The 25,192-nt window shown below is 40.4% G+C and overlaps 2 protein-coding genes across 3 annotated transcripts in view; both read left to right on the top strand.

The window, feature by feature from the left end:
- The first annotated feature begins 255 nt into the window (after positions 1-255).
- Positions 256-21,460, top strand: DYNLT2B (dynein light chain Tctex-type 2B). Of its 2 annotated transcripts, XM_082839442.1 has the most exons (6): positions 256-435; positions 3,228-3,361; positions 9,026-9,095; positions 14,704-14,761; positions 17,830-17,893; positions 20,945-21,460. In XM_082839442.1, the coding sequence occupies exons 1-5, from the start codon at positions 311-313 to the stop codon at positions 17,857-17,859; spliced, it is 417 nt and encodes a 138-aa protein (XP_082695568.1). In that variant the 5' UTR covers positions 256-310; the 3' UTR covers positions 17,860-17,893; positions 20,945-21,460. The 2 variants fall into 2 exon arrangements, with proteins under 2 accessions (XP_082695568.1, XP_082695567.1); XM_082839441.1 differs by lacking the exon at positions 14,704-14,761.
- Positions 21,461-23,650: 2,190 nt separating this feature from the next.
- The window catches only part of PCYT1A (phosphate cytidylyltransferase 1A, choline), a 44,315-nt gene continuing 42,773 nt past the window's right edge, over positions 23,651-25,192 (top strand). The window contains exon 1 of the mRNA XM_082840145.1: positions 23,651-23,744. The gene's annotated coding sequence lies outside the window, so the exon portion shown is untranslated. The remainder of the gene's footprint in view (positions 23,745-25,192) is intronic.

Raw genomic sequence — 25,192 nt, 5'->3', positions numbered from 1 at the left:
TCTAAGATTGCAGCGCGGTTAATAAGAGCTGACGCGTGTTTAAGTGCTTTGTAAACGGAACAGAAACAAACCAGTCTTTGCCGAAGTTATGGTCACTGCAGCTCCGCCGGTTCTGGTCCAGCATCCGGCGCGCAGGCGCGGGTAGGGCAGTGCGAGCACTACAAGAAGGGCGGGTCGCACAGCGCAGAGCGCGCAGCCGCCGCACATAGGGTCAAAGGTGGCGCTGTCGCCCTGGCGACCATTTCCCAGCTCCGTGGCGCCGAGAGCTAAGCCTTCTTCGGGAGAAATACGGGGCCAAGGAGCTTAGGCCATGTCGGTCGCCGCACCCTTCTCAAAGCGCACGTCCTTCTCTGCGGTCGAAGGGTTACCTGAGACTGAGAAGAACGCTGGAGAGTCCGAGAATACCTATATTCTGCGGCCCATTTTCCAGCAAAGGCGGGTAGCAGACGCATTGCGGCGTGGCCGACCTGCGTGATTGATGCTTCCTGCAGGCAGAGCTTGCCTGATAGCCGGGGCGTCCCGAAGGAACCCGCGGGTGACGGGCGGGGTGGGGCGGGGTGGGGCGGGGCGGGAGAGAGGGGCGGGGCTAGAGACAGAGGGGCGGGCCGGAGAGGAGGCCGGGTTTTGCGGGGGAACAAGCGATGGAGGAAGGGACAGGACCGGGGAAGGAGGGACTGGGCGGGAGAGGGTGGGGCGCTGTTCTCCTTGGGCTCCCAGCTGCAGGAGGCAGCAGAGGACCAGACCTGCGGTTGCAGGGTTAACGCGCCGGGAGGTAGTCCCTTAGACAAGCACAGTATGGATGGTTGACTCTAGGAGATCCAGAATGTGGGCACAGAGGAATTGAGATAGTTGCATGGCAGAAAACAAGCGGCTTGCATCGAATGCCATTCAGCCCTGTTTCGAGGGTTACTGTGTGCATACGTGTGCCAGAAAGCGCTTACTCTTCTTCAGGGCGCGAGACCTGTATGTGTACAGTCTTACCCAAGTAGTATCTGGAGGCTTTTGGCCTGCCACCCTAATACCTTCCCAGAATTAAGGCACAACGTCTCCTGCAGAGGACAGTCAGTTAGGGCTGTAGGATCCATCACTAACTTCATTTTCACAAGATTAAAAAAAATAATTAAAAGAATGACTTTCCTAAGCCCTTCCTCTGTTTTTTTTTTTTTTTTCCTTCCTCTGTTTTTTGAAACTAGATTCCTGAATCAAATGCTTGGCAAATACTAGAACCCAGGAACTTTAGTTATAATGTGATAAAAAATTTCATGTAGCAGTTTTATGGTGGGTAGAAGGGACATTAAAAAATATGTTCAGTTATCTTGGTAAAAGATTCTAAATACATAGAATGCCATTCACCTGTATTTCTGTTGTAAAACAGAACAAGATTAACAACAAATATATGTTATGTAGGAATAGCTCTATGAGATTATTTGTGACTCGTTTGAAGAAAACTTTTAGCATTTTACTGAGAGTGGAAAAGGCTTAAGGGAAGAGCCAGATATAATATGTTTGTTAATAGGAAGACCACATTTTGAACAGATCAAATCCTAGAAATTTGTCCATGATTCTAAAGTTCACCTGTGAGAATAAGCAAGCAAGAGACTAAAGAGAATACAGTTAAAAAGAAATAAGGGGCCGCTAGTACTACCAAACCACATTATAAACTCAAAACTTAAAACATTCTGGTAACTTGGCACATGATAGACAAATCAACTGATAGAATATACAGCCCAGGGGCTTCCCTGGTGATCCAGCAGTTAAGACTCTGCGCTCCAAATTCAGGGCGCCTGGGTTCCATCCCTGGTCAGGGAACTAGATCCCGCATGCCACAACTAAAGATCCCGTATGCAGCAACAAAGATCCCATGTGCCACAACTGAGACCCCGCACAGCCAAATTAAATAAATAAATATTAAATATATATATATATATATATATATATATATATATAGCCCAGATAAAGGAACCTAGTGTTGTAATATGTAATAAATACAACTAAAATGCTAATAGTATTGTTAGGGTGGTGAAATGAGGGGAGAATTTTTTCTCTGTCTTCATTTATTCAGTAATTAATTTCTTCAAAAAATATTGTCTACTATGTGCTGGATAGTGTTCTAGGAATGGGGATATAACAGTGAACAAAACAGATAAAAATCTCTGCTCTTTGGAGCTTGTGTTCTAGCTGGGTAGAAGGACAACAAACAAGATAAATGCCTAAGTGAACCATATAGTGTATCAGATAGTAATAAGTACCGGGAAGGGAGATATAAAGTGGTAGGAGGGTGGTTTGAAGTTTTAGAGAGGGTGGCTAGGGAAAGTGACTTTTGAATAAAGACTTGAAAGAAAGGAAGGAGCTATGCATATAAAGAGAGGAATTGAATTTCAGGCAGAGGTTAACAGCAACTGCAGAAGCACTGAGGTTTCCATGCCTGGTGTGGTCAAACAACATAGGGAAGGCCAGTGTGGCCTGAGTGGAGAGAACTAGGGGCAAAGTAGTAGAAAACAAAGTCAACGAGTTTGGTAGGGTAGATCATATGGGACCTTGCAATAACAGAATGTTGCTTTTACTCTGAGTGAGGTGGGAAATATTTGGGGTATTTTGAATGGAGGAGTGTCATGATCTGACATGTATTTAATAGCACCAGTCTAGTTGCTATGTTGAGAACAGGATTTAGGGGCAAAGGCAGAGGCAGAGAGACTTGTTAGGAGGCCATTGTAATCCAGGAAAGAAGTAGTGGTAGCTTGGAGCAAGGTGGTGGTAGTGGGGTGGTGAGTGTGATTGAATTTTAGATTATTTTGAAGGTAGAACTGTTAAGATTTGCTCATGAATGGGATGAGGGCTGTGAGAGAGAAAGGCAACCAAACTGACACCAGGGTTTTTGGCTTGAGCAGTTGGAAGAATGGAGTTACCATTGACTGAGATGAGGACCTTGTTTTGGGGAGAGGAGATGATCAGAAGCTCAGTGTTGGATGTATTAAATTTAAGTTGCCTACTAGACATCTGGATGGAATATGGGTGGGAATATGTGGTCTGAAGTTCAAGGGAGAGGCTGGAGATACAGGTTTGCACTATGACTTGATTTCTTAATTTGTTTTTATTACTTTTATAATAAAAATATGAAAAAGAAGGAATAAATGGTTGTCATGACAAAAAACTGGGGGAAGTTAAGCTGCGAAGGCAAATTAGGGTTTTGGAATTACCAACTGGATGTTTCAAACTGTTTCATTTAGGTTCAGACCCTCTGTGGTTAGAGACTGTATCCATGCTGTGCTCAAGGAGGAACTGGCAAATGCTGAATACTCTCCAGAAGAAATGCCTCAGCTCACAAAACGTTTATCAGAAAATATTAAAGATAAATTAAAAGGTAATGGTGGTAATTGGAAATGACTTGTTCCCTTCAAACATCCAATTTTACTCATTTGCCTCCTTCTTTATTTTTAAATAAGGGACATAACTGTGGATTCTATTAAGCACACATTTTTCTTCACTGTCTAGTCATCTCAATTATTTGGTAACTTTTACTCATGTAGGTTTTTGTAGATGGTGGGAAAGAGCAAAGGTGTGAAATACCTAGTTGTACCGAACTACTATCCAAGAATTCCCAGTATGCAGAAAGACCAGAAAACACAGGGGCTCCTTTCCCCCATAATTTTTGGTTGTTTTTTCTACCAAGATATCAAGTCCTCAGCCTCCTATCAGTACCCTCACAGTCTGACCTCAGTGCATTTCTCCTGCCAAATCCTTAACTACTTGCCCTACTCAGCACTCCACTCCTGCTTCACTCTACATCTGCAGAGCAGATCTTGTGCTTTTCCTCCCTGTTCTTTGTCTTTCTACCTCCCTCAGTCTCTTTCGTTAATAGTGTTATACAATCTGAAAAGTCCTTTCTATCTACCCTTTAAAATTTTAATTTAATTTAATTTTTTTGGCTGCACCACGCGGCTTGCGGGAGCTCAGTTCCCCAACCAGGGATTGAACCTGGGCCACTTCAGTGAAAGCCGGAATCCTAACCACTAGGCCACCAGGGAACTCCCTATTTACTCTTTTTTCAAGATTTTTTTTGGAGGGAAGAAATGTCTTTGTAATCATAATACATTTTCGTTGTAATAAACCTGGACAATACACATAAAGTGTTTTTCTGTTTTTTTTTTTTTTTTTTTTTGCGGTACGCGGGCCTCTCCCTGTTGTGGCCTCTCCCGTTGTGGAGCACAGGCTCCGGATGCGCAGGCTCAGTGGCCGTGGCTCACGGGCCTAGCTGCTCCGCGGCATGTGGGATCTTCCCGGACCTGGGCACGAACCCGTGTCCCTGTGTCCCCTGCATCGGCAGGCAGACTCTCAACCACTGCGCCACCAGGGAAGCCCATAAAGTGTTTTTTTTTAATGATATAAAAGTCTGTTGTCCATGGTAGTTACTATTTAATACTTTGATGTATTTTTATTAATATGTTTTAATTTTTAGAAATAAAAAATATAGAAAAATACTAAGAATAAAATAGCAATTCTCTTTCCATCATCCAAATTAACTTTAGTATATTAGCATTTTTGTTTTCAGATTTTTAATGAAATTCACTATTAAATTATTGTAAAAAAATACATGCTTGTTATAAAAAAATAAAGTGTAGAAAAATAATTAAAATTAGAAAAATCACTCCTAATGCCCCCACCCAAGAAGAATCATTAATATTACGTGACCATCATACCAGTCCTCTTTTCTATGTATATATACAGATAAATACTTTAAAAACAATGGTATACTATAGACTGTTTCCCATAGTGTTACAGCATTCATTCTATATTTAAATGGAATGATTGCCCACTATTTAGTCCTTTCACCATGCTATTTCCATTGCTGAGTTCTTTTTTCTGGTTCAATTCTTACCTGATGAGATTTTATTGTAAATTTTTTTCAGGGAGGGCTCAGAAATGCTGTATTCCCTGGATTCTTTCATGTTTGAGAATGCCTTTAAACGAGAATATATTTTGGATGAATATAATATTTTGAGTTAATTATTTTTTGAGAATTTTGTGGATGTTGCTTCACTGTCTTCTTGCATTGAATGTTACTGTGGAGAAATCTGAGGCCAGTCTGACGTTCTCTGCAGAAAGAATCCTGTCCCTAACCTTGATGCTCAGTAGTTTTTCTAGGGTATGGCTTGGTATTGAGCATTTTATGTCTGTTAATCTGCAGATTTTATTTTTTCCATATCAAGGAAATTTTCTTGTATCTCTGAGTACATTTCCGGTTCCATTTGTTAGATTATCTACCTTAGGACACCAAATATTGATGCGTTGAATCATCTCTGTCTTCCACATCTATTATCTTTGCTGTAATCTCTTCCTTTTTCTTTGACATATACTTGTGATCACCTTGTCAGTATTTGTTTTCACTTGTGTCTGTCTTGTCTCTTGCCATTTTTTAAAAAAATTATTTATTTATTTTTTGGCTGCATTGGGTCTTCGTTGCTGTGCGTGGGTTTTTCTCTAGTTGCAGTGAGAGGGGGCTACTCTTCGTTGTGGTGCGTGGGCCTCTCATTGTGGTGGCTTCTCTTGTTGCGGAGCACGGGCTCTAGGCGTGTGGGCTTCAGTAGTTGTGGCTCGCGAGGTCTAGAGCACAGGCTCAGTAATTGTGGCGCACGGGCTTAGTTGCTCCGTGGCACGTGGGAACTTCCGGGACTAGGTCTCGAACCCATGTCCCCTGCTTTGGCAGGCAGATTCTTAACCACTGCGCCACCAGGGAAGCCCCTCTCTTGCCATTTTTAATTGATTAGCTCTGCACTAATATCATATGAGTATTCAGTTTGTTTCCTAGGCCTATAATCTCCCCTTTCATCTTTCTGTTGTTTTGTAATCTGATTGAGTTCTTATTTTACTGAATTTGTGGGCTTATGTTTTTCTATATTATGAATCAGTTGTGAGGAATTCTCTTTGTTCCTTGATTTATATTATCTCCTAGGTTGAGTTTTTTGGTCTTTTAAGCAGTACGTTTCTTTTCTTGTTATTCTTTGGTTTGTTTTTGCTGTTGTACCTTTGCATATTGCCATTCAGCTTCTTTTAATTTTGTTCTGATGTGGTGTGGGTGAATTTTTTTTTTTTTACTCTCCTCCCACTGTATCTAAGACTATTTTATTTTATTAATTTTTTTAATTGAAGTGTAATTGATTTACAATGTTGTGGCAATCTCTGCAGTACAGCAAAGTGACTCAGTTATACACATAGAGACATACTTTTTTTAGTATTATTTTCCATTATGGTTTATCACAGGATATTGAATATAGTTCCCTGTGCTATACAGTAGGACCTTGTTGTTTACCCATTCTATATATAATAGTTTGCATCTACCAGCCCCAAATTCCCAGTCCATCCCTCTCCCTCCCTCCCTCCCCCTTGGCAACCACAAGTCTGTCCTCTATGTCTATGAGTCTCTTTCTGTTTTGTAGATAGGTTCATTTGTGCCATATTTTAGATTCCACATATAAGTGATATTATATGGTATTTCCCTTTCTCTTTCTGACTTACTTCACTTAGTATGATAAATTCTAGTTGCATCCATGTTGCTGTAAATGGCATTATTTCATTCTTTTTTATGGCTGAGTAGTATTCCATTGTATATATGTACCACATCTTCTTTATACATTCATCTGTTGATGGACATTTAGGTTGTTTCCATGTTTTGGCTATTGTGAACAGTGCTGCTATGAACATGGGGTGCATGTATCCTTTTGAATTATAGTTTTGTCCAGATATATTCCCAGGAGTGGGGTTGCTGGATCATATGATAATTCTATTTTTAGTTTTCTGAGGAACCTCCATACTGTTTTCCATAGTAGCTGCACCAACTTACATTCCCACCAACAGAGCAGGAGGGTTCTCCTTTCTCCACACCCTCTCCAGCATTTGTTATTTGTAGACTTTTTAATGATGGCCATTCTGACGGGTGTGAGGTGGTACCCCATTGTAGCTTTGACTTGCATTTCTCTAATAATTAGTGACGTTGAACATCTTTTCATGTGCCTACTGGCCATCTGTATGTCTGTCTGTATTAAGGTGTTCTGCCCATTTTTCAATTGGGTTATTTGGTTTTTTGTTGTTGAGCTGTATGAGCTGTTTGTATATTTTGGAGATTAAGCCCTAGTCTGTCACATCATTTGCAAATATTTTCTCCCATTCCGTATGTTTCTTTTTGTTTTTTTTATGGTTTCCTTTGCTATGCAAAAGCATGTAAGTTTGATTAGCTCCCATTTGTTTATTTTTGTTTTTATTTCTATTGCCTTGGGAGACTGACCTAAGAAAGCATTGGTATGATTTTTGTTGGAGAATGTTTTGCCTATGCTGTCTTCTAGGAGTTTTATGGTATCTAAGACTATTTTATTTTTCCCTCAGAACTGTGTTTTAAGTGATGGGCATTTAATATTCTAGCCACATTTCTAAAGCATGGGTATGAGAAAAGGAGGAAGAGGAATGGGTAGAGAAAGGAAGAAGCTCAGCTGAGCTGTGCGCACTGTTTTTTAAAAATAACTTGGGCTCTGTCTCCTTCTGAGATTTTATTAAGTATACTGCATTAGGGTTCATGTCCCACAATGGAAGGGTTCCTATAAGTGTTCAGATTGTTTGCCTAATTTACTGTATAATCCTGGAGCTTTTACTTTCATCAAAAAGAGTTGGCTCTGGGACTTCCCTGGTGGTACAGTGGTTAGGAATCTGCCTGCCAATGCAGGGGACACGGGTTCGAGCCCTGGTCTGGGAAGTTCCCACATGCCACAGAGCAACTAAGCCTGTGCGCCACAACTACTGATCCTGCGCTCTAGAGCCCGCGAGCCACAACTACTGAAGCCCACGCGCGTAGAGCCCATGCTCTGCAACAAGAGAAGCCACTGCAATGAGAAACCCGCACACCACAACAAAGAGTAGCCCCCACTCACCACAACTAGAGAAATGCCGTGCACAGCAATGAAGACCCAACACAGCCAAAAATAAATAAATAAAATAAATATATTTATATATATAAAAAAACGAAGTAAGACTAAATTAAGAGAAAGATTATTTTTTTAAAAAAAGGGGTTGGCTCTGTCTCAACTTTGCCTGTTTCACTTTTTTCTTCTTCACTGTTTCCCCTATTCCTTGGTCAGAAAGGAGGGAAGATAAAGATGCCCGTTCAGTTTTCTGACCCCCAGGTTTGTTGTTGGGGAGAATTTTCACGATTTTGCTGTTTCAGCAGTATAGTTTTGGGGGAAGCAGCTGAGTTGTCCTAGGCCATACCAGTGTTCTCCAGAATCTTATGGTTTATTTTCTATCTTACTGAACAGCTTGCAGTTTTCTAAAGATCCCATGCTCTATGTCTTTGCATATGCTATCCCCCTCCATAGAATGGAGAAACATTGTCCATCTGGTAAATTCTCACTCGTCTTTCAGAACTCAGCTCACTTATCGTATCCTCCAAGAAGTCTTTTCTGGTCATCCCTTCCCTGTTGCCCAGTCAAAGGGAGGAGCCATCCAGCTCTGTGCTCCTAATGTACCTTATACATGCCTCTCTTTGAATTATTACTACATTGCATTTTCATTTTATTTTCCATGTTTGCCTTCCCAACTACTATGAGTTCTTTAAGGCAAGAAGAGCATCTTATTTATCTCTGTATCTTGAGGGCCTAGCTCATTTCCTGACTTAGAGTAGGGGAGAAAGGAAGGAAGCTAAGACCTACTGAGAGTCTACTATGGAAGAGAAATGGGTAGAGACAGGAGGCAGCTTGTCTCTACCCACTTCCTCACAACACGCCCAGGAGGAAGGTAGTGATATTCCCATTTAACAGTTGAGGGAGATTTAAACTAAAACGTTAAATAACTTGTCTAAAGTTACACACTTACTAAGCTTATGGTTAGAATTTGTCCTTAAGTCTGACTCCTAAGCTTATAATCATACTCAGTAAGTGCTTGTAGACTGAATGCTTATGTTCATTTCTAGGCAAATTTGCCTTCATTAAGTAATTTTACCATATATTTGCTTATAGATAACTTTCTTATTTTTTCTTTCCAGAAATGGGATTTGACCGATATAAAATGGTGGTGCAAGTAGTGATTGGAGAACAAAGAGGGGAAGGTGTATTGTGAGTAGTTGGTTTTTCCTTCTTGTTTTTATTTTTATATATTTCTTATTGGGTGTTCATCTTCTCGACAATCCAGTAAGACAGTGTCTTTGCAAGAGTGAGAGGAATGGACGGTATAATAAAATGCAGCTGTGAACTGAAGAGATCCTGGTACTGAGCAGCGAGGTTGACAGTCTGGGTGGACTCCATGGGGTAATTCACTTCTCATAGTATCTGTAGGCTAGTACGTCTTTCAGGGTTTATGTATATATGCTCCCAAAGAGAGTGTAGGATTATGTAAATATGTTTCCTCCCATATTCCTTGTTGCCTGGTTTTTGGTCCTACCATTCTCCTAAATTAATATCTTTCAAGTTGTCTGAGTGACAATTTTCATAGCTATTGTTATTGGCCTGGGCTTCTGTTTTTTAAAATTCACTCTGGTTTTTTTGGCCCTGATGTCACTTGTGTAACTTGTTTCTCTTCTGTTTTTCTAACAGATTATTCTCTCCTAAACTGGTTCCTCTTTCTCCCCTACATCCCCAGCTGTGAGCTTTCTTCAAGGCTCAGTTCTTATTCTTCTGCTCTTCTGTGTGCTTTTTCAATGAGCTCATTCATTCTCATTACCTCAAACCATCATTCCTGTATTGGCAAGTTCAAAATCTGTATTTCCTGTCTTTTCCTGTGCCCAAGTGTTAATCTCCTGTTTCCCTTTGTAAACAGTGCCTAGTCCAGTATTTTATAAGAAAGTATGAAAATATTTGCTGGATGAATTAAAAAAATACCTTGTAGATACTATCACTGAGAATTTTCACTATAGAATGTTAGCTTGGGAAGAGAATGCAGATTCTTTCTGGTGTCCAGTCCCCTTATTTTATGATGACACTTATGAGGTTCAGCATGATTTGCCCAAAATTCTAGATCTGGCTGGCGTCAGGCTCACTAATAGAGCCCAGGCTTCTGACTCCTCGCACAGTACTCTTCACCATGGTGCCCTCTACCATTCGGTCAAAAGGCTTCAGTAGAGTTCTTCACCACAGAGAAACTAAGAAATACTTTACTATTCTGTCATCTCAGAGTCAATATGTTCAAATAGAGTTGCATATTTCTTTCCCCTTCCTCTGCTCAAATAAGCCTCTCATTTTCATTTCTCTGTCTCCTGCCTTATTACCAAGATTCCATTGACTCAGGCTTCAAAGTGTGGAACTCTCTTTTATCTTATGTAGCCATTACTCTCTCTCATTGCACGCACTGTAACCTGGATGCCAGGGTTGCTTAGCAGCCCCTTATCAGCACTTTCAGACTCTGATCTCTCTCCTCTGCAATTTACACAGCAGACCAGTCTCCCAGAAGTACACCCTCACCTCCTTTTCATAAACTCTATAGAGTTTATTTCAAATCGTGTATAGTATGAACTCCTCAAACTTGTCCTGACTGACTTTGTTCAATGTGATCAGGTTAAACTCTAAAGCATGGCATATAAGGCCTTCCCCACTTCCTTTTAAAACTTTTATCATCTAAAATTTTAGGCATATGAAAAAGTACATGGACTAAGGAACTCCCATATGTCTATTACTTATCTTTAAGGTTATTAACACACACCCATGTTGTTTCAATTTATACCTCCATCTAATCTCCCTGACCCCACCAGTTTATCTTGAAGCAAGTTCTAGTCATCATATCATTTAATCTGTAAATACAACAGTATATATCTCTAAAATATAAGGGCCCTTTTCAACATAATAAAATATCACATGTAAATATTGAAAATCCTTAATATTATAAAACATTCAGTTAGCTTTTAATTATTCCCAGTTGTCTCATATATACATGTGCATGTATGTATATGTGTGTTTTTGTGCGTGTGTATGTGTATTTTTTTTTACAGTTTGTTCAGGTCAGGATACAGACAAAGTCCATGCATTGCATTTGGTTAATATGTCTCTTAAGTTTCTTTTAGTCTGTCATTTTACTTCTTCTCCCTCACCCCCCTTTTTTTTAACCTTGCCATTTATTTGTTGAGGAAATTAGGTTGTTTGTCTTGTAGAGTTTCCTACATTCTGGTATTTGAGGATTGTATCCCCATGGTACTGTTTAGTACGTCTTCTAGCTCCTGTATTTCTTGTAAATAAGTAGTTAGATCTAGCCTTTTTTTTTTTTTTTTTTAATGTGGTACGCGGACCTCTCACTGTTGTGGCCTCTCCCGTTGCGGAGCACAGGCTCCAGACGCGCAGGCTCAGCGGCCATGGCTCACGGGCCTAGCCGCTCCGCGGCATGTGGAATCTTCCCAGACCGGGGCACGAACCCGTGTTCCCTGCATCGGCAGGCAGACTCTCAACCACTGCGCCACCAGGGAAGCCCAGATCTAGTCTTAATCAGTGATAGATTTGAGTTTTGGGCAAGAATAGTACATAGGTGTTTAGTATACATTCTATTGCATCTTATCAGGAGGCACAAAAATGTCTGGCTGTTCCTATATTTATTGTTAAGATTGATCATGGAGTTCAGATGTTGTTGGATAGATCCATCTATTATAAAGTTCCCTATCAGCTTTACCATTAATGATTTTAACATCTGTCCTAGATCCATTATTCATCACAGGTTACAAGATAGTGATCTTCTATCATTGTTCTTTATTTATAAGCTGGAATTCTTCTATTAAGAATGACTTTTTTGCGCTTTCGTGGTGGCACAGTGGTTGAGAGTCCGCTTGACGATGCAGGGGACGCGGGTTCGTGCCCTGGTCCAGGAAGATCCCACATGGGTGGAGTGGCTGGGCCCGTGAGCCATGGCCGCTGAGCCTGCGCGTCCGGAGCCTGTGCTCCGCAACGGGAGAGGCCACAGCAGTGAGAGGCCCGCGTACCGCAAAAAAAAGAAAAAGAATGACTTTTTTTTTTTTCATTTGTTTCATTACAATGAGATACAGTTTGTATAGGAAAGGAGGGATAAATTTACCTATTTTCAGAGTAATGAATTGGTTCCCTAGCATCCTCCCAAGGTTACCAATGAGTTTTTTTTCTATCCATGAACCCGTGGTTTTAAATATATGTGATGTGTTTAAATCAATTGCAGTTAGTATCTTCACTGAAGCTCAAATTGTCCCATCTTTGGCCATTGGTAGCTTCTTCTTCCCCTCCCCTCCCCTCCCTTCCCTTTCCTTCCTTCCCTTCCTTCATTCCTTGTTTTGTTTTGTTTTTGAAAAAACACAGACGCTTTATTTCTCTTCTCAAAACACACCAGATAGGAGTCCCAGCCTGGTGAGGTGCTTCCCTCACCAGGATATAGGCCCTCCTGTCTTGCTCTGCTGTGTCCTCATCTGCATGGTCGAAGATGGCTCAATACTACATTTATTTACATTCCTTAAGGGAAAGAGATAGAAGGAAAGCATATATGCCTTTCCATTTTCAGTACTTTAAAGAAGTGATTACATTGTCTTCTGATTTCAGTTGGTTCTGTTGAGAAATCAGCTCTAAGTCTTATTATTGTTCCTTTGGAGGTGATGTGTCTTTTTTCCTAGCCACTTTAAAATGTTTTTCTCATTGCCTTTTGACTATGATGATATATGGTTTTCTTTGTACTTATTCTACTTGGGGTTCTCAGGGCATTTTGAATTTGTGGGCTCTTGAATCTGTTTTATATCAGATTGGGAAAAGTCTTAACCATTATCTTTGTTTCTTTTTTTTAAATAAATCTTTTAGAATAATTTAGATTTACAGAAAAGTTGCAGAGATAGTACAGAGAGTTCTTAACTACTTCACATCCATTTTCTTCTATTATTAACATCTTCTATTAGTATGGTACATTTGTCACAATTAATGAACCAATATTGATGCATTATTATTAACTAAAGTTCATACTTTATTGGGATTTCTTTAGTTTTCACCTAATGTCCCTTTTCTGTTCTAGGATCCTATCTAGGATACCACATTACATGTCTCTTTAGTCTTCTCTTGGCTATGACAGTTTCTCAGACATTCCTTGGTTTTGATGACCTTGACAGTTTTGAGAAGTACTGGTTAGGTATTTTGTAGAATATGCCTCAAATGGGATTTGTCTGCTCATGATTAGTTTGGGATTATAGGTTTTCGGGAGGAAGATCACAGAGGTAAAGTGCTGTTCTCATTATATCATTCATTTCAGGGTACATACTGTCAACATTACATATTACTGTTGATGTTAACCTTGATCCCTGCCTGAGTAGTATTTGTCAGGTTTTTCACTATAAAGTTACTCTTTCTTCCCCTTTCCATACTGTACTTTTTACAAAGAAATCACTATGTGCAGCCCACACTTAAGGAGCAAGGAGTTATGCTCCACCTCCTTGAGGGCAGAGTGTCTACATAAATTACTTGGAATTTTTCAGCATAAGAGATTTGTCTGTTCTCTCTCATTTATTTATTTATTCAGTCATTTATTTATTTCAGTATGGACTATGGATTTTTATAATTTGGATTATAATCCAGTACTACTTTATTTATTTTGTTGCTCAAATTGTTCCAGCTTTGGCCATTGAGAGCTCTTTCAGCTGACTACTGGGTCCCTTTCACATACCCTACTATTGTGGGTTTTTTGAGCACAACCTTATTTACTGGCACTATAAGATGCCCCACCTTATCCATTCCCTGCCCCAGCCCTAGAATCAGCCATTTCTCTAAGGAGCCTTGGTTCATTGTATGGCAGAATGGCATTAGAAACTAAGATCTGGGTGCTATATATGTGGCTATTATCTTTTAAAATATTACCTGTGCTTCATTTGCTCTCTGCTATCCTTTATGGACTCCAATAACAAGTATTTAGATCTTTTTACTGTAATTTATGATGCTCTTTTCTGAATTTTTGTTTTTTCTCTCTGTGCTTCAGTTTGGATATTTTTCTATTGACCTGTCCTTCAGTTCACTAATCCTCTTTTCCATTGTGTCTAATCTGCTATTAAACCCACCAACTGAATTCCTAATTTGTTATTATATTTTTCAGGTCTAGAATTCCCATTTAATTCTTTTTTCATAAAAATTGTTTTTTGTATATTCTAATTGTATAATGAAATTCTTTATTTTTTATTTATGTTCTCCATCCTCCCTCTCTCCCCCTTTTTTGCATTTTGGTCATAACAGTGCTTACCCTAGTAACTGGATCACATGTGAGTCTGTTTCCTTTGATTATTTTTTTGTCTTGTTAATCTTTCATATGGCTCTGTCTCTTGGCATGCCTAGTTTGAGTCCTGGACATTGTGTTAAAAAAAACCTGTAGGGCTTCCCTGGTGGCACAGTGGTTGAGAGTCCGCCTGCCGATGCAGGGGACACGGGTTCGTGCCCCGGTCCGGGAAGATCCCACATGCCGTGGAGCGGCTGCGCCCGTGAGCCATGGCCGCTGAGCCTGCGCGTCTGGAGCCTGTGCTCCGCAACGGGAGAGGTCACAGGGGTGAGAGGCCCGCGTACCGCAAAAAAAAAAAAAAAACCTGTAAAACTTCCAGATAATATTATTTTCCTCCAGAGAAGTTTAACCCTTTCCTTTGTAATTCAGGTAGAATATGGGCTACTTACTGTAATACAATCAGATACTGAGCTGAGTTGAGGTTGGGTTGCTGATTTGATAAGTCTCTATCTTTAGCTCACCCTTCTATCTTGAACATAGCCCTTCAGATCTTTCAACGAAGAACCTGGAGTGTTCATTGGAACCCCAGCCTCAGCAGGTACTGACTTTTAGTCCTTTCCTCAGGATTAAACTATTCTTCATTTCAGAGGCTTATTTTTTAATGAATAGTTTCCTTAAAAAGCAAAAATATATTATTTTACAGTTCTGGAGATCATAAATTCAGAATGGGTTTTGTGGAGCTAAAAATCAAGGTGTTGGCAGGACTGTATTCCTTCTGGAGGCTCTGGGGGAGAGTCCATTCCCTTGCCTGTTACATCTTCTAGAGGCTACCTGCATTCCTCAGCTCATAAACCCTTCCTCCATCTTCAAAGCCAACAACATTGCATCTTCAGATATCTCTTGATTCTGACCTTCCTGCCTCCCTCTTTCTTTTATAAGGACCCTTGTGATTACATTGAGCCCACCTGGATAATCTCCCCATCTGAAGATCCTTAGTTACACATCTGTAAAACCATTTTTGCCATGTAATATATTCACAGGTTCTGGGGTTTAGGACATAGACATATTTGGTGGGGGGGCCATTATTTTGCCTACCACATATAGCTTTTTAGGTTCCTGCTTATGCAGTTTCAGAATTCAGCACATGTCTTGAGAGGAAACCTACTATGTGACCGGCTCAGTTCTACTCTCTCCTTTTAAACATGGATCTTGGTCCCTCAAGCCTCCAATTTTATCCCACCCAGCCCTGCAAGACTGCCAGCAGTCCTGCTGGTTTCTTTTTCCCTAAGTAATTGGTCTTGTACCTGGGGGAAGCCCAGGCTCTCAGCCTCTAGCTCTGTGCCCAGAGCTGGCAAATGCCCCAGGGAGAACTTTGCTGCAGAATATCAACTTACCTCATGTGGTTCACCTTTCTCTGGAATTTTGGCTCCCCTAGTCCTATTTGCTTCAGCAGCTCTCTGATTCATTTTATTCTTTTTTTCTAATTGACTTGGTGGGAGCATTGGCCTGCTACAAAGTGTTCCATCATATTTCTTCTAAGTCTTTTGACATAACTTTATCAATATAAATATATATACACATATGTGTTAAAAAAATATATATATACATAAATGTGTGTATGTATATTTTTAAATATAACATTCTTTTCTAAAAAATATTTATTTGGTTCGCTGGGTCTCATTCGTGGCAGGTGGCCTCCTTAGTTGTGGCATGCGAACTCTTAGTTGCAGCATGCATGTGGGATCTAGTTCCCTGACCAGGGATCGAACCCAGGCCCCCTGCATTGGGAGTGCAGAGTCTTAACCACTGCACCACCAGGGGTTTTGGTGGTGCAGTGGTTAAAATTCTTTTTGATATAGCCCAGGGTTTTGATATGACCCAAGTGTCCCAGGTTTATCTTGTACATTTACAGCCGTGGCCCTAGAATTGGCCATTTCTCCAAGGAGCTCTGGTTCCTTTTATTGGGAAATTGTGTAAAGAGACCACAATTTGAAAGCAAAGACTGTATTTTATGCATCTTTGTATCATTTACACCTAGCACTTTGCTCGTATATAATACTCAACAAATACTTATTAAACACATTTTTGTATTCATGCTTTCACTTGGTTCTGCTCAGCTTAAGCACTACTTCCTTCATGAAATCTTCTTTGGCTTTTTCTCCTCTCTAAATTCTCTAAAATTCTTTAGCACTTCTACAGATTTAATTCAACTATTGTGCATCTTGGACTTGAAGGCTTGATCTAGATAGACATTATAATCCCTTTTAATCCTAATAGCCTATAAATCAGCACCAGCAATACATTATCTTATTCTTTTGGTGTGTATTAATTTTTTTTCACCTATTTAAGCTGAGAATTATTTGAGGACAAAGCGGATTTTATTCTTTCTGGACAAACGGTACTTGCTAAATAAATACTTGTTGACTGATCAGTTAAGTAGATTAATTTTATTTCATACTGTTACAGTTTGAAAATAGGTGGAACTTTTTTGATTTAAAAATGTGTGAAATATTAGGCTGGGGGGAGCTCTTCTATGTAAAACTGAAAAAAAAGTCTTTTAAAATTAAACCAATATAGCATGGTGTATATATAACTTTCTCTACAGACTTGAGGCTGAACCACCTAGATTCAAAGCCAAGCTTTGTCACTTACTACATAAATGACCTTGGACAAGTTTACTTAATTTCTCTGACTCTCAGTTTCCATGATTATTAAATGGATATAATAATAATGCCTTTCTCATAGGATTGAGTTAATACATGTAAAGCTCTTAGACCAGTGGGGCACAAAGTAAGTGCTCAATAAATGTTAATGATGAATCATATACATACATTTAATTTAAAAAAATTTAAAATTACTTTTTAAACTTAACATTTTATTGTGAACATCTTTTCATGTTCTTAGTTTTTTTTTTTGTAAAAAATACCTTTAATGGCTGCATAGAATTTCATTGCTAAGAAATACCTTAATTTTGTTTACCAATCCAATACTTCTGGGTATTTAAGTTGTTTTCACTTTTAAATAGGCTTTTATTTTTACTGACATTTTTTCTTATCCAAGAACTGGGGAGAGGAGAATGGCTAATTTTACAACTTAGAGGTCGTATAGCATCCTCTAGAGATAATACTGGATTTAGAATTAGTTAGAAGATTGAATTCTAGTTCAGAGTTTGCCTCTCTAAATGTTTGTTTTCTGTGACTCTCTAAAATGATCAGGTTGGGCTAAATAACTTGTTGGGTCCTTTCTAGACCTACCTTCTCATATTATTGTGCAGGAATTGAGCCCATTTTAGCCATAAATCTTAGGTATTATTTCCTCTAAAAGTCATACATAGATATCTTACCTGAAATAATCTATAACAGAGCTTCCCACCCAGACTACCAGTGACTTAGGCCATCAGGCAGCCATCAGAGTCTGAGGCTGCTAGACCCCTGGGCTGGTCACCTCCAGCTGCAAGCAGCCTCATCTATGACTCTAGTCCCTTCTAGTTTACCCAGTGTACTCTGCTGTACAAATATGATTTTCTGTATGTCATCTCATTCTGTGAAAAGGTTTGGAAGCACTGATATATAAGAATGTATCAAGGAAAACTTTTGCTTGTGGCAGAGATATATAGTTCAGATCCTTGTTATATTGTTGATAATACTCTATTCTTTGACTTTTTAGCATGGCTGCTCGCTGTTTCTGGGATGCTGACGCTGACAACTGTACTCATGATGTTTTCATGAATGTAAGCCTATTTGGAACCCTTTTTTTCCTTTCTCAAGGTCACGTGGGCATTCCAAATCAAATCACTTACTATTTGTTAAGATGTGAGGACACTTTATTTATTTATTTTTTTTGGCCGTGCTACACGGCATGTGGGATCTTAGTTCCCCAACCAGGGATTGAACCCGTGCCTCCTGCAGTGGACTGCCAGGGAAGTCCCTGAGGACACTTTAGTTTTAGACATTTGTCTGAGACTTCTTCTGGATAAGATGATTTTACTGTTCGTTTGTGTTATTAAAGCAGAAACATAGAGTGCTGCTTATAGGCAAGGATACTTTATGATGTAACTCTTCACAAGTTTGGATGTGAAAATCGTATATTATTTATTTGGTGCTAATAGACATATAGCCGTTTGCTAAGCTGCAAAGAAATTTGGGTGGCAGGGATTCCATGAGCAAAGGTGATTTTTCTTTCAGTAATAAAATTAATTACTTTATCTTAAAGCTATTTCTCAAAACTAAACAAAAGAGGAATTTTTAAAAAGAGGTTTCATTTAAACATTGGTATGTTATTGACATGAATGTCATGTATTTTAATCATATGTTGTTATTTTATACTTGCTTCCAGAAATATTCCCACCTTCTATCCAAATGCTCCCAGGTTGTGAATTAGTAGAGTCAGAATTAAAGTACAGTAGAGTGGGAAAGAACTAGATTGGGTGAATTAGGAGAGAGGTTCCATTTCTAGCTCTGTAACTTTCTAATTAAATGACTTTAGGTAAGTCATTGAACTTTTCTGTGGTTGTATCAGTAACACTAGGAAGCTGTACTAGATTTTCCTAAAGACTGGCTGTGGCTGCCTAAGAATAATTTGAGGAACTTGTTTAAAATACAGATGCCAAGGCTCTGCTCAATAGATTCTGATCAAACAAGCCAGGGGTTGGATCAGTGACTCTGAATTTTTAAAAAACTTCTCCACATGATTATACTTACTGCCAGGTATGGAAGCTTCTTGTGTAGATGATCTTAAGGTACCTTTTGGCTCTAAAATTCTATGGTCCTACCAAAGTTTTATTTTATGCTCAACTGCCCTAGGGATCAAAGGCTGAACAGTGGGAAGTACTATGTAAATCTTCATTTATCAGCTTTCTAGGGGAAGGGTAAATAAAGCTCAGGTAGTGGTTTTTCCTGCTTTTTGGAGTTAAAACTGCATATTTCTGAGTCCTTATATAATACAGTTCATTCATTCAACAAATAATTCTGAGCTCCTATTATGTGCCAGCTTCTGTAGTGGCCTATATATATATATTTTTAAATAAATTTATTTATATTTTTATTTATTTATTGTATTTTTGGCTGCATTGGGTCTCCATTGCTGTGCACGGGCTTTCTCTAGTTGCGGTGAGAGGGGGCTACTCTTCGTTGCAGTGCGTGGGCCTCTCATTGCGGTGGCTTCTCTTGGCAGAGCACGGGCTCTAGGCATGCGGACTTCAGTAGTTGTGGCTGCTTTAAAGATTATCAGGATCAGGTTTTAGAATACAGGATTAGTTGGGGCGCTGTCTAAAAATAATTTTTGAAAACCTGGTCTAGGTTGCTGACTTAGTCTACTGTATCTTTAGTTCAGTTTGTTGAGTTTTTATTTAGGCTTAATTTTTTAGAACTTAAAGTACTTTATTTGGGAGAAGATCCCAGGAAGGCCCAATAGAATATGAGAAAATGGGAGAGGGGAGAGAAAAGCATATACTATTGAGCTGATAATTGCTGTGGATAACCAGGGCTCAGTCCTGATGGAGAACTCTGGGTGGCATTGTAAGAACAGTGCCAGTCAAAGTGGGGTCCACAGACCAGTGCCAGTCAATGAACTGTTTGTTATAGGTCTTCAATAAGATAAGTACATAAATTATGTGTAAGGGTTTAGAAACGCTCATGGAATTTGACAAAGTAATTTTATGTTCATTGAATCTAATAAGTTTTGGTTATATTTGTATGTTTCTTTTTTCATTTCATTTTCGTAGTTATTAATTTCGATTGTACTTTATGAAAGTATCAGTTCATAAGGGATTGGCAATTAAAACAAACAAAAAAATAGGTCCCTCACCACAGATAGCACTGTTTGAGAACACAGCTTACAGTAATCCCTTCCAAGAAGCCAGGGAACTGGGCTAACCACGGAATTTGCTTTTGGTTAATAATCGGGCACTTGAACTCATATTTTCTCCCATCATTGCCAGGCTGGAGGTGAGGCTGGTGAGTTAGGAGTTGCTGAGGCAGGTGGAACTCCTGTAATAAGTACCTAAAAAGTGTTTTAACAAATTTAACTAGGATCTGGAGCACATTTTGAGATTCTGAGATAAAAGATGGACAAATGGGGGCTTCCCTGGTGGTGCAGTGGTTGAGAGTCCGCCTGCCGATGCAGGGGACACAGGTTCATGCCCTGGTCTGGGAAGATCATACATGCCACAGAGCGGCTGGGCCCATGAGCCATGGCTGCTGAGCCTGCGCGTCCAGAGCCCGTGCTCTGCAATGGGAGAGGCCACAACAGTGAGAGGCCCGCGTACTGCAAAAAAAAAAAAAAAGATGGACAAATGAATTTTATCAATTAAGAACAAACAACCAGATATCATTTGTCCTTATCCAGAATTTATGACAAAGTGCTGTATTTTCGTTATTTATGAAACTATAATATCCTTGGGTTGGGTAATGCATTTACTCCAAGAAACTCAAAGCATTTTAATTATATTATTTCTTTGATAAATCAGGAAAAACAGGAATACTTGTTTTATGAATAAACATTACATAAAGTACATTAGTTTGCATTTTATTTCTTCATTCAAAAAATATAATTCTTTACTCATCCTACCCTTTTAGCAAGCAATTTTGTAGCTACCCCGAGGCAAGCAAATTTATAATTTTACTCTGGAAAACCTGTTTCTTAAAGAAGGGAAAGAGTCTTCATGATTGAAAATTGGCAAAGATCTGAGATGTTAATTTCACGTCCCTGCTGCCTTTAGTCCTTCATTAGTACTAACATTCTGGATTTGTGTGTTTGTTTTCTGTTTTGTTTGTTTTTTTAGGACAGTTTATTCTGTGTTGTAGCGGCATTTGGCTGTTTCTACTATTGAATCTTTGAAAGCTGGAAAAAGATATGACCATGAAGAAATATGAAGTTTTTTATATTGTTAAATATCTTGACAAAATAAAGTTGGCAGTTTGGCAACGGAGTCTGTTGAGTTTTAGGCCTTATAGTTTAATGTTTTGATTTCTTTATAACATGTTATTACATTTGGAAGGTAGAGAAAAAAGTAGGGAAAATTCATAATTCAATTGTTCAAACATAACCAGTGGTGTTTTTTTTTTTTTGCAGGGTGAAAAATATCATGTATACAATTTTGTAACCTGATTTTTCACTTCTCATAATGTCATATGCAATTTTTTTGCCATTTTATTTGATCGCAGTTTTCACTAGCATACTTTAATAGTTGTACTTATTCCATTAGGTTATACACCATTGGTTATTTTTGCCATGTCCTTATTGAGGGACTGATTATTTCTAATTTTTCACTATTATAAATAACACTGAGATCAGTTTATTTGTGCATAAAGTTTTTTATCCTACATTTTTTTGGAAATGAGGAATATCAAATAATATATTATTAATCAAACATAACTACAGTGAATTCCCATATAGGAAATATTAATATCACCTTACAGCAATTATAGGAAAAGAGCTTAAGGAAATTGGAAAACTCCAGTTTCTTAAAGACAGTTTTGTCAAAAAAGGTTGGAGTTTACTCTCCACATGTCAAGATGCTCCTTAGGTCAATATGCAGTGTCCTAAGATCCTCTCAGATGGTTTCAACCTAATCATTGCCAAGACGCCATCATGGACAGAGTTGTCTGTAGGCCATCAAGCTGGTGAGGTTCTGGGTAGGACAGGCTCTTGCAGGTACAGTGCATACACATACACGTGGAGTTCAGGTAGGACACCAACTGCTCCATCAACTACAACGTGAAAGGCCCTGTATGGAGGGCGATGTGATCATACTGTTGGAATCAGAGCAAGAGGCTCAGAGACTACGTTGATCCTGCTGAGCCCTGGATGTCTGGGTCAAGCACTTAGCCCATGTTTAGGATCAAACTTGTTTCAAGAAGCAGATCTGAATAACTCTGTATATCATTTTTCATAGTGAATTATTGGAAGCATTTCCTTTAAGATCAAGAAAAAGGGAAGGATGTCCTCTCTCACCACTTACACTCCATTTAGTGCTGACATGCAAAGTTCCAAACAGTCTCCTTTTTTTTGCTCTGAACGTGAATATCATTCCTGGAAATGCAAACTGGCATCCATCCGTTCACTGACCACGCAGAGGAACTGATCTTTCTAAGCCACGGAGTCAAGTTTTGGAAACCTGCTAGTGCTGGAGGGTCTCCTGCAGAGGCAGGAGGTGGCTGTGGCTCACCGTGGGGACAAGGACACTGGGAGCAGAAGTTCTGGGAAGTACTTGTTGGCGTGAACCCTCCCGGAGTCTGCCATTAGCCCCACTGCTTTTCCTACATTTTGAATTACTGCTTTTATCTTTCACCCAGTGTTTTTGCTCAGCTCTTGCCACTCTACACTTTCCACAGCTTGTTAGTTTAAACATGTATTTGTTTTCTCCAGGGTTTGCCTAGTGTCAGGGTCTGAGAGTTTCCAGCCTGTATATGAAATTAGCTCTCCCTTAAGACTCTCGGAGATTATGTTGGTTACTATCCCAATTCCCACTATCTTTGTAGTAATTTTCCCCTTAGAGTCCCTGGTGTCTTCTCCAGCTAGCTGTCCTTATCTGCAGCACCTTAATCTATCTGCCCTATTCAAATAACTGTTTGAAACCGGAAAGGGAATGGTTACAATCCTTTTTTTCGCCTGGAGGCTCCTTAGCAGATGCTTAACTTTACCCACCCTATTTCTTCTCAGCCACTTTCAAGTCAAGCATGTAAAAAGTTCTTTTACATACTTCTTCCATAACATTGGGTATTTACTTGCCTTACATCTATAGAATCAAAAGGGACCCCTCCAAAGTTTCATTCTAGCAAAGGAAAAAGTTTCTCTTCACCAGACACCCTGCCATGTGATTTCCTACCAGTGGCCTCCCTTGAATCCGTTCCTGTTCAGCTAGCCCCCAGTTTATGCCTAGGGATCACCTTTTGTTGAGCCAACCTGGGTTAGAAATAACAGGAAGAGGGCTTTTCACAGGACTTGGTTGGAATTCTCTTTACATCACCAAGTAGGGAAAAGGTGGCTCTGTGTGAAGCAGCCGCAGACCATGGGGTGGAGGTAGGGGATGTCAAGGGTGGAAGGCGTCGCGGCCATCTGCATTGTGACTGTTCTGGTACGAGTGCCTGGCACCACGCCAGGCGCTGGGGTAGAGTAGGAAGGACCAAGACTGACAGGTCCTCCTGGAAGGGACCGAGCCCGGAGCTGGGCAAAAGGGGAGCCATCACGTTAACGCTTCTTGAAGGACTGACAGTGAGCACAAGTGACAAGTCACAGCGTGTCTCATTACAAGATACATCCGTATCTCCACCGCATACTCTAGTTCCGCATGGAGACTGACCCTTTGCCATGTTGTCTTCTGTCTCTGGGGATTTCGGTTCAGTCACTCCGTCCCCGGGGCCTCTATGGAGGCGGAACTACTGTGTCAGGGGTCGTGGTTTTCAGGGAGAAGTCGTGGTCGGAGTGACAAGAGGGCGGGCAGTAGGCGGGACTTCCGGCCCACGGTTCCGTCAGCTGCTTTTCCCGGGCGTCTCCCCGCAACCCCCTCAACTTCCCTTGTCCGTGACGCGGCGCCCAGGAGAAATTCGACGGGACAGGGACCGGGGGAGCGTGAGCCGCAGGTGAGGACTCGGTGTGTGCCTATCCTTGCGGCTCTATTTGAGAGGAGAAACTGTGGCGCTGGGACCGCGGGGAGACTGACTGAAAGAAGAGTGGGTCAGTGACAGCGAAGGGAGTGTGAGGCTGGGGCTGCAAGGCTACTGTGACCCAGGGGCACTGACAACGAGGGGACTGTGACTGAGACGCAGCTGCTCGCGAGGGGTCTGCGACCCGCAGCAGTGAATGCTGAGGGACTCTGACCTCGGAGAACACGAGGCAGAGGCTGCGAGGGGACTATGACCGAGGAAGTATGAAGCAGTGACAGCAGGGAACTGTGACCAAGGACCAACGAATCGGAGGAGACCGATCGATGGATAGTAACTGTGACGGGACTCTGACCTAAGGGAACATGAAGCGGCGGCTGCAGGGGGATTCCTACCAACGAGCAGTAACTTTGAGGGGCTGAGTTGGAGAAGAGTGTGTGATCAGTGACTGGACAGGGTACTGTAGCATGGTGTTTGGGTACGGGGTGTGGTGACTGGGTGGAGAAGGTCTTAGTGGGAAACACTGGTTTGGGACTTATCAGACAGACCCGAGTGTAATTTTATGGACAACCTTCTTGTGGCTGGGAGGCTCACCTCACCACTGAGCTACAGTTTCTTCCTCCGTGAATGGGAAGTTTGGGCTAGATTAATGTTTCCTAAACTGTGGCTTCCATCCTATGATTGGGTTGTGAAGTCTATTTAGTGGATGGAACCTGAAATTAAAAAAAAAAGACTAGAAATTTTCAGTGTGTTCGCAGAGTAAGAATATTATTTCATGAAACGTGTTTCAGTTATGTGTGTGTGAGATTATTATGTAAAATGGATTTCGTGTGTCTTAAAATGTAGTAAAAAAAAGTTGGAAAAACATTGGACCAGATTATTTCTGAGTTTTCTTTCTGGCTAAAATGCATTGATTCTACGATTAGGGGACTGTTTGGAAGTACAAAGATGCAATTAGGAAGACTGAATCCGGGGCGGGGGCACAGGCTTTATCAGATTGACTTAACTGGAGAAGGCTTCCCAAATAGAATCGAAGTGACCAGTTGTGACTGGGGACTGAAACTCAGGTTCTCAGTTGGGAGAACCAACAGGTATATATTGAAATAGGGACAGTGGTATTTATAAAGGCAGTGAGGATATAGGGGTTTGTGATGGGAAAAACTACTAGGAATAGGCATTGAGGAAGCGTGGAAGCTTTGAGGAGGGTAGGAACAAAGCTTAGAAAGGGAACTGAAGATAGAGACAGAAAAGATTCTGCCAAGAAATAAAGTGGGAGTAGGGAGATACAACCTTCAGGGTCCTTTTCAATCCTGATATTTAGTGATTCTGCAAGTACAGAGAATTGCTAGTAAAAAGAAACTAGTTGAGAATGGAATTTGGTGCAGGAATCAGTGGTGAACAGATGATTATCTTGGAGAAGACAGGAT

This window comes from Leucopleurus acutus (assembly GCF_964270905.1).
Source record: "Leucopleurus acutus genome assembly, chromosome: 5".
Lineage (NCBI taxonomy): Eukaryota > Metazoa > Chordata > Mammalia > Artiodactyla > Delphinidae > Leucopleurus > Leucopleurus acutus.
Note: the sequence above shows the minus strand (reverse complement) of the source record. Positions and strands in the feature narration are given on the sequence as shown.

Bases quoted from the DNA above. Each gene is read 5' to 3' on its own strand.
- DYNLT2B (XM_082839441.1), top strand. From the start codon at position 311: ATGTCGGTCGCCGCACCCTTCTCAAAGCGCACGTCCTTCTCTGCGGTC. The intron at 3,362-9,025 runs GTAATGGTGGTA...TTTTCTTTCCAG, and splicing joins TATTAAAGATAAATTAAAAG to AAATGGGATTTGACCGATAT. The intron at 17,894-20,944 runs GTAAGCCTATTT...TTGTTTTTTTAG, and splicing joins CTCATGATGTTTTCATGAAT to GACAGTTTATTCTGTGTTGT.